Below are 9568 nucleotides of genomic sequence, written 5' to 3'. Positions count from 1 at the left end.
CAGAGTGGCCACTAGATGCTGGCGTGGATACAGAGAGAAAGGAACATAAGGCTTATACACTGTTGGTGGGACTGCAAATTAGTACAGCCTCCATGGAAAACAGTATGGAGAGTCCCCAAAGAAATAAATGTAGACCTACCATTCGATTCAGCAGTCCCACTACTGGGTATTTACCCATAGGAAAAGAAGTCACTTTATAAAAGAAGATGTCTGCACTTGAATGTTTACTACAGCACAATTCACAACTGTAAAGATGTGGAGTCAGCCTGAGTGCCCATCAATTTACGAGTGGATAAAGAAAATGTGGTGTGTGTGTGTGTGCATGTATACATATATGTACACACAACGCCCCCATGGAATACTACTCAGCCATAAAAAGGAATGAAATAATATCCTTTGCAGCAACTTGGATGGAGCTGGAGACCATTATCCTAAGTGAAGTATCTCAGGAATGGAAAAACAAATACCATACGTTCTTACTAACAAGTGGGAGCTAAATGATGCGTACACGTGGGCACAAAGCGACGTAAAGGACAGGAGAGGCCGGGCGCGGTGGCTCACGCCTGTAATCCTAGCACTCTGGGAGGCCGAGGTGGGCGGATCGTTTGAGCTCAGGAGTTCGAGACCAGCCTGAGCAAGAGCGAGACCCCATCTCTACTAAAAATAGAAAGAAATGATATGGACAGCTAAAAATATATATTAAAAAAATTAGCCGGGCATGGTGGTGCATGCCTGTAGTCCCAGCTACTTGGGAGGCTGAGACAGGAGGATCGCTTAAGCACAGGAGTGTGAGGTTGCTGTGAGCTAGGCTGACGCCACAGCACTCACTCTAGCCTGGGCAACAGAGTGAGACTCTGTCTCAAAAAAAAAAAAAAAAAAAGGACAGGAGAAATAAGAAGGGGAGTGGGGGAAGGGGTGAGGGATAAAACCTTGCCTATGGGCACAATGAGCACTACTCTGGTGACGGGCACACCAAAGCCCTGAGTTAAGCATCATACAAGTTATCCATGTAACAAAAACATGTGTACCCTTTAATACTTTGAAATTTAAAAAAAAGAAAAGAATTCAGGGCTGTCCGACTGCAAAGCCTAAGCTCTTCCCACTAGTTCACACGGCCCCCTTTACACCCAAAAATGAAAGACTTCGGCAGAGCTGAATGGGGCCCATCCTGACACTTGCCCAGAAGCTACTCCACAGCCTCCAGTATAGTGGGAGGCCCAGTGGAAATGTCAGCACAGGAAAAGAAAGAAGACGCTTTAATTATGAAGAGAACATTGTTTGTTGCTTGTTTCTCCACAGAGATGAAAAGGTAGGTCATGAGTCCAGTTTCTGCAGGGCCAAGTGTCAAGGTGGTGGGATGGAGCAGCTTGCCGGGCAGGCAGGATGCTGGATGCAGGGAGAAGAATTAAGGATTAGGGAGTCTAACGCCGTATCCAGGGGATACTATCCTTCATATCTTGTCCTGTAAATCTCTCTCATTCCATATGGTACTCTGCCACCCTGTCTGAAAGCTACACACTGGACAAAAAGTGGAACAGACCATTGCCTGTTAATAGTTAAACACACTGATGAGCAACCTCAGTATTTCCTCCACCAGGGTGTGGCTGAGGCCCCACCACCCATGGTGGCATGCTCTGACAGCGCCCTGGAACCTGGGGGAACCTCGCAGCTGCCCAGGTGAGGTGCAAGTCTCCTACCTGCTGCAGGCACATGGGTTGAAGAGGTGGGTCAGTTTGTAAAACAAAAGGTATTTAAAGGAGGCCTTCTCTTTGGGAAATACTTTGTAAATCTACCACCCACACCGTAGAGCCCTAAAACCCAGACGGGGCTGCAAGGCCCATTTACAAGGCGGCACAGGCCGCTGGCCATCGCCAAGCACACTACCTGGCGAGGGAGATACGGCTATCGCAGGGTTCTCACCAGTGACTTGGAGTTCTTTGTTCTGAGTCCATGACCTGGTCAGTGTGGTTTCCTTGGCAGTCAAAAGAACGGCTAATTGAATGCTCCGCTAACAGCTTTAGGACTGAAAGGATATGTATTTTAACAGAGCTTTGTGCTGGCACCCAATTACACTGATAAACTGTTTTCCAACAGGAATTAGTTTCAAGTAAGTGGTGACATTTAAACAGACTACAGAGAAACCAGTGCTGCCAAAGGGGAGTGGGTTAGGGAGGGGCGGTCGGAAGTGAGGCCAGAGAGGGGTGGAAGGTTTGGGGACACAGGTGCAGGCTGTGACTGTGAAATTTGCCCTGAGCATGACAAAAAGCCACTGGAGGGTTCTGAACAGAGGTGTGACAGGGTCTAACTTTGGTTTCAAAGGATCGCTCAGGCTGAGTGAGGCCAGAGAGGAGGCCACGGTCATGATCTCAGCAGAGGTGATGGTGGCTCAGACCAGGGGGCAGAGCCGGGGGTCGGGGGAGTGAGAAGTGGTCTTTCCGAGCACATTGAAGGCAGCACTTACAGAATTCGCTGGTAGATTCCATGTGGGGTGTGAATGGGGGGTTCATCCCAAAGACTGTGTCCCAAGCAAATGAAACGCAGGGCTTGCTGTTTCCTGAAAGGCGGGCACTGAGGAAGAAGGAGGTGGGGGAGGCAAGTCAGGAGTTTGCTTTTGAACGTGCCAAGTTTGCGACGCCGACTGGATGTCTAGTAGATGCAAAGCACACCTGGATGCCCTGATCCGGAGGTCAGGGAGGCCACACCCGAGGCTCACGTTGGGAGCTTTAGGGTTTTGGTGGTGTTTACTGCCAGAAGACTGGGTGAGCTCACCTAGAGAACGAGAGTACCTCGGTGACACCCTGGGGATGCCCCATGTTCCAAGGTAAGGGTGACGAGAGTCCAGGGAGGAAGACAGAGCAGGAGTGACCAGTGAGGCGGGGAGAGCCACGAGTGTGGTGCCCTGAAAAAGCCACACCCAGAAAGAGTCTCAAGGAGAAGAGAGTGGCCACCTGCCCGATGCTGCTGACGACCACATCTGACAAGACTGGGGATTGGCTGTGGAGTCGGCAGGTCACTGGCGACCTTGGCAAGAGCTATTTGGATGGACTGATGAGTACAGAAGAGCATGGGAAGGAGAGGAACTGGACGCTTCAGGATGAGACAAGGCTTTGGAGGAGTTCGTGCAGAGGGCAGCAGAGAACACGGAAGATGCTGGAGAGACGCTCTTGAGCAGAAGAGAGTGGGTGGGGTCTCGGGAACAACGGATGTCTGTGCGGCCTTCTTGTTCTCCTCTGGACACTCCAGCTAAGTGTCACCTCCCTCGTCCTGATACCCTCCACTCCAGTGACTCCCTTGGTGGTTTATCCAGTCACGAAATTCTCTTCCGTGTGTCACTCCAACCTCTTCAGTGGCTCAGTCACTATCTAGCTGTGTGACCTGGAAGGAGTCACTTAACCTCAAGAGAAGCAGCACAGCGGTGAACCAGGGGACTTCAGTTCCCTCCCAGCAGCAGAGTCGCATGAGAGTCATTCCCTAACGTCAGTGGAAATTCAGGCTCCTCTTTGGTCTCAGATTCACGGAGAACCCGGAACTAGTAGTTAGAAAATTCTGTTCAGACTAAATAAGTGTCTTTAATATTAATTCTTCTGGCAGCAAATGTTTGTTGAGTGCCTGCTCTAGCCAAGGTGTGTTAGAGGTTCCGCAGGGGTGGCAGCCCCTCGGGGTACCTTGCGGGTGGTGGGTGTGTCTATGCAGAACTGTAACAGCACTGACCCTCCGGCGCACCGCTGTGTGTCCATCCTTAGGACACACAAATCGAACTTCTGAGAGCTGGAATTTTTTCCGTCTTGTTCTGCCTGTGCCTGACACACGATGAGCAGTCAGTGCCTGCTTGCCGGGTGAGTGCAGTGACGAATGGTGCTATTAGCTTTGTGTTTGGAAGGAAGGGTAGGACTGGGACCTACACAGATGGTGGGTGAGGGAGGCCTTACAGACTGGTGGGGGTGGGAGGGGTGGAGGGGGAGGGCGGAGCGAATGTACCCAGACAGTGAGGCTCAGATGAGGCCCAGGCCAGCTGTGATCAGGCCTGTGATGTGGTCAGGCTGCAAAAAGGCTAGAAAGGAGAGTTGGGGCCGGATGTGGAGAATGTTGAATTCCAGCTATGTGAAAAGGGATTGGATTTATCTATACTGGGATAACCTCATGTTCCAGTTTCCTAGAGTGGTTTTGCCTGTTGTCCCAGTGTGATTATTAATAGTTCCCCCTTCCATGCTCAAGTACCCCTGTTTGGATGATGAGTCATATGGTCTTGCAATCCTGAAGGCCATGTAGAGCCCTGAAGGTTCACAGAGGGACAGAGTCAGGCTGGCCTTGGAAAGGTCAGTGCCCACTGTGCTTGCTGGAGCCTGGAGGCAGAGATGAGACGTCCTCCCTTCCAGGCAATTCAAGCTGAGGTCTTTTGTTAATGGTAAATCCCAACAGCGACCAGGGCACAACAAAACAGGAACTATTCAGGAAGGGCAAATTGTCCCAGCCCCTTTGGAAATCAATTTAGCAACACACATCAAGAGCCTTGAAAAATGTCTATTCCTTTTAAGCCATTAATTCTACTTCTGGAAATCTCTCCTAAGGAATAATTCCAAATACAGAAAAAGTTCTCTGCACAGATGTTCATCACAGAACTACATGCAGCAGGCCTAGAAACAGCTCATTATGCCACCATAGATGATGATTAAGGCCATAGGATACATCCATCAGTGGACTCTAAGTTCCATAGAACAGGGACAATGTCTGTGCTATTTACCGCCATATCCCCAACAGCTAAAACGGTGTCTGACATATTTGTTTAATGAATAAATGAGTGAATAAAAATTCTTAAAAGATTAAACAAAAAAGATATAAAATAATCCTTAAATATTTTATACAGATAAGTAAGTACCCACAGAGTATGGACTCCATCTCCTTTTTAAAAAAGCAGACATACGCATATATAATTATGCACATAAAAACGAAAAAAATGGCTCCCCAAAATGTAAACAGTGATTACCTTTGGGTGGTAGAACTACCAATAATCTCCTTTTTTTGTTTTATTTTTGTACATATTGCCCATTTTCAAGAATGAATATGATTACTTTTACAGTGGAAAAAACAACTCAACGTTCTTTAAAATGGCCGATGAGAGGATGTGATAAGGTTTTACACCCCCTGAGGGTTCCTTGGTCAGTCTTTGTAGTGAGTCTCCCGTTCCAGCCATGATGCTTCCCTGTTGGGGGGAAGGTTCCTCCCATCGCAGTTGGCGGAGGGCCCACTCGCTGGGTGAGACGGCCACTCTGGGGGCTACAGAGCGACACTGAGAGGTGCTGGCTTTCACTGGAGCCATTTCTAAACTCCTAGGCAGCTGTCAAAAGTGATATTCAGCAAGATGGAAAACTGTTGATGATACAGTTTTAAGTGAAATGGAGCAAAGTACAAAATTGCACATTCACTATGAATGTAGCTATGCAAACTATGCATTTGGCAAACATTTATTGAAGAAATGAAAAGACTTCACAAGAAATATGATCACATGCAGCCAGAGATGAGACAGACAACCAAAATCGAACGCACCTTTTCAGCAATAACAATTTTAAAGTCATGTCTCCAGAACTCAGATTCCTAAAGCTCCACTCTAGACCCCAGAGTGGGTGTCTACAGTTGCTGACCTAGTGACTCTAGGCTCCAGGGCAATCTGTTTCTTAGAGAAGAGCTTCTCAAATTTTAATATGTGTACAATTAACCTGGAGATCTTGATAAAATGTGGATTCTGATTCAATAGGTCTGGGTGGCAACAAGGACTCCGCACATCTAACAAGCTCCAGGTGATGCTGGACTGCTGGTCTTCGGACCACACTTTGGGTAGAAAGTTCCCAGGGTGCTGGGTGACCAAGCAACCCCAAGGTAGTTAGGAACTGGGAGCAGGACAGAGACATCAGGCAGGCTGTGTCAACCTAAGCAAGGTGAGGGAAGCACCGAAGACACTCATAGAGGCTTCCACCTCCTACACCAGTTCCTAACACCAAGCACCTTTGCCAGATGCCTGGCCTCACTCCCATCCTCAGGCTTGCTGGCACCCTAAATCATCCTTGTCCCCAAGCATCTTGGCACCATTGAGATTGATAATGAGAAGCAAACTCCAGGCACTTGCGTGGTCTCTGTAGGGGCCCGAGGCCCTCAATTCCTTGGGAAGCCTGGACAATGACATCTTGCTGGGATGGGTCCCACAGTAGAGGCTTTGTTGGCAGGTGCTCACCTGGAGCAGCCAGCAGCAGATGGCACCAGAGGTCAAGCACAAGCTGTGTCCAAGAGAGTGGCTCAAGAAATCTGCCCAAAAATCCAGGGTAAAAGTGAACAAAGGAACTGGATGGGAGATGTGACCTTTAAAAGCAGGAACAAGATAAACAGCTCCAGGAAGGGAGCTGGTGGCTCAAAGAGCACTTGTCTTGGGTGTTGGCTGCACAGGTTCTTGGTCAGGAGTGAGGGCGAGAGACACAGTCAGATGTCGCTTTTCAACCTCTGGCTGACCCTTTGCCAGATGCCCTGTGTAGAGCCAACGCTGCCTCAGGGTGAGGCCCCTCGAGGGCCCTGACATTTGAATACCCTGCCCTGGGAGACCACGCTGGGGCCACGATGCACTCCGCTGGACAGTGAGTCTGAACAAATAGAGCCCGCCTGAGACATCCCATCCAAGACAGCTGAGGAGCAATCTTAACACTTCCTTCCCTGCAAGGACACGCTGTCTGGTCCACACGCAGATGAAGCCTTGGACCTGGTTCAGCATCCAGGGAACTGGGCCATGAGCTCTAAGGTGAGATATTCACACTCCCTGGACCCCCTTCTCCATTCTCCCTGGATGGCTGGAGGAACGGGGGAACCCTGCTCCTTTCAGCCAGTGCCCCATTAAGTCTGACTCCTAGGATTCCCTGCCCCTGCTCCTACTGAAGGCCACTGGGATACTCAGTGTCCTGGGGAAGCTTTGGAAGAATTGTGGCACATGACCCAGGGAAAGTCAGCTCAGTAGTCAGAGCATGGAATAAAAGAGGATGTAGTCATGGCCTTGAGTTCTGGAGGCCTTTGTGGTGAGTGCACAGTGGAGAGGGCCACAGAGTCTCTGTCCAGCTGCCTTGTCATGAGGCCCTGGGAGGCAAGGACAGGCAGGTGAGAGACTGTGGGTGCAACAGTCTGAGCCCTGACCCCTTCCCACGCTAGATCACAGCACAGGGTGCCTGTCCTTGGCCAAAACTCAGCAGTGACCGGCACCTTTACCATCAATCCACCACGGAAAACTTTTCTGGAGCCCTGCCCCTGCACCAGGGCCTGCTCTAGGCATGGAGAACACAAGCTCTATGACAATACAATGTCACCCTCAAGGTGCTCACAACCTCATGGAGGAGAGACATTTGCAGGCTTATTTCCATATCAGGTGGCAGATGCAGTGAGAGAGAAAAAGGACAGAGGAGGACGTGAATTCTGGAATTCCTGCTGCAGAGGAGCACAAGGACCCAAGATCCCAGGATCTGTTCTCTTCAGCTGGATGTGCTAATGCCGTAACAGTGATTCCACTGCTGTGCAGCCATAGAATTCTCTACCACTTGTGAAGCTCATCCACACACATCATCTCCCATAGAAGTCAGGGGGTGACCAAGGTCCAGAGCTCTGACTCCAAGTGCTCCTTCCCTCAGTGCACAGCAGCCTCACGGTCGGTCTCACTGGTGTAGGCGACATCCCTGGGTTCCCAGGCCAGGCATCTGTTGCCGAGTTACCAGAATGAACCCTGCCTGTTACCAGCAGATATCTCCGGCTCTGGCATCTTGCAACTCAAGCTGCAAGGCTCACTGTGACCTGCAGAATCTAAACTCAGAATCTTCCCAGGAACACGTAGCTGAATGTTAGCCCTCTCAATGCAAATGGATGCAAAACGGGCTCTTGCCAGCCTATCTGGGCCCCAGAAACCCATTAATGACAGAGGGGTGCCACCCCCAGCTTGCAACGTGCCCACTTATTTAAGTGAAAGAGGCTGGCAAGGAACATGGCAGGGAGAAGCCCTAGACCTGGCTAAATGGGGTTGGACCTGCCACTTAGCCTCAGAGACCCTTTGGAGACTTCCGTGTGCACTGTGGACAGGGGCACATGCTCAGACTCTTCCATGGGGGGGCTCTGCTGGCAAGTCAGCACCAGGGCCTTGACCTCCTTCTTGAAATTGGTGTTGAGAAAGCCGTAGATGAAAGGGTTGACACAGGTGGAGGCCATGGCGAGCAGGTGGCACACCAAGAAGATGAGGTTGCCATGGCAGACAGGGATGGCCTCGGGGTGCCAGTCCTCCAAGCTGTTGAACACGTGCAAGGGCAGCCAGAGCACTGCAAAGGCAGCCACCATCGCCACAAGCACCCCGTTGACCCGCTTCATCTGCCCCGCGCGCGAGCTGTAGGCGCCCTTGCGGAACACGCGCCCCTGCTTCTGCAGGCGCCGGTAGATGCGCACGTAGCAGATCAGGATGAAGGCCAGTGGGATGCAGTACTGGAAAAGTAGCAGGAAGGTGGTGTAGACAATGCGGTGGTGGCCCAAGGGCCAGGACTCAGTACAGACCACTTTATCCGCCAGAAACTCCAGAGCCTTGGAGTGGTTCCTGTGGAAGACATTCTCCAGGACACTGTTGGCCAGGAAGGGCAGGGAGAGGGTGCAGGCGATGAACCAGGTGAGCACAATCCCCAGGTAGGCCTGCAGGATGCTGGGCTTCCAGCCTGTTGGGTTGATGATGAGCTGATGCCTCTCCAGGGCCACAAGGACGAGAGAGAGAATGGAGACCGTCACTGACATGCACTGGATAAAGGCCGACATCTTGCAAAGGGCCTCACCAAAGATCCAGTAGTCCATGATGGTGTAGATGGCGGTAAGCGGCTGGCAGATGAGGCACATAAGGAAGTCGGAGAAGGCCAAGTTGGCGATGAGCAGGTTGGTCACGTTGGTTTTCTCCTTCTGCCTCATGGTCACGCAGATCAGGCAGAGGTTGCCCAGGACCCCCACGATGGTCTCGATGCTGTAGGAAGTGACGATGAAGACCAGCAGGTCCACAGAATCCTGGCAGTGGTCAGAGAGGCCGGACAGGATGCCCCTTGGCTTGCTCCTGTTTTCACCCTGCGGGGATCCTGAGAGCAGCGAGGCCAGGAGGTGAGAGGTGTTCATGGTGGACGTGAGCAGACTCCAGGCTCTGGAATGAAGGGGCCCACTTCAGGGATGACGCCTGCAAGGCAAACAGACAAACGGTACTCAGGAATCGAGCCTCCGGTGTAGGATCCAGGGAAGAGCAGCCAGGTAGAAGGGTTCTCAGCTGCTTCCATCCCATGTCTGGGGCCTGGCAGAGCTATTACCTGAGGTTCATGGTAAGACACTGGCATCCAGTAATAGTGACCCTGTGAGAAGCACTTGCTGCATGCCTGGGTCTGTGCTCGCTGCTTTGTGTCTATAGCTAGTGATTACGTGTTACCATGTTATGAACCCATTTTACAAATGAGGACTCTAAGACTGGGAGATGGAAAGCAACTTGCCCGTAGTCACACAGTTAATAAGTAATGGTGTCCAGTTACAGACCCAGGTC

General features: G+C 51.0%; 1 protein-coding gene across 1 annotated transcript; it reads right to left on the bottom strand.

The window, feature by feature from the left end:
* Positions 1-7620: 7620 nt before the first annotated feature.
* Positions 7621-9223, bottom strand: LOC138376448 (neuropeptide Y receptor type 4-2). The gene has a single exon (XM_069460754.1). The coding sequence runs from the start codon at positions 9154-9156 to the stop codon at positions 8029-8031; it is 1128 nt and encodes a 375-aa protein (XP_069316855.1). The 5' UTR covers positions 9157-9223; the 3' UTR covers positions 7621-8028.
* Positions 9224-9568: the final 345 nt, after the last annotated feature.

The sequence above is a fragment of the Eulemur rufifrons genome, chromosome 28, assembly GCF_041146395.1.
Source record: "Eulemur rufifrons isolate Redbay chromosome 28, OSU_ERuf_1, whole genome shotgun sequence".
Taxonomy (NCBI): domain Eukaryota; kingdom Metazoa; phylum Chordata; class Mammalia; order Primates; family Lemuridae; genus Eulemur; species Eulemur rufifrons.
Note: the sequence above shows the minus strand (reverse complement) of the source record. Positions and strands in the feature narration are given on the sequence as shown.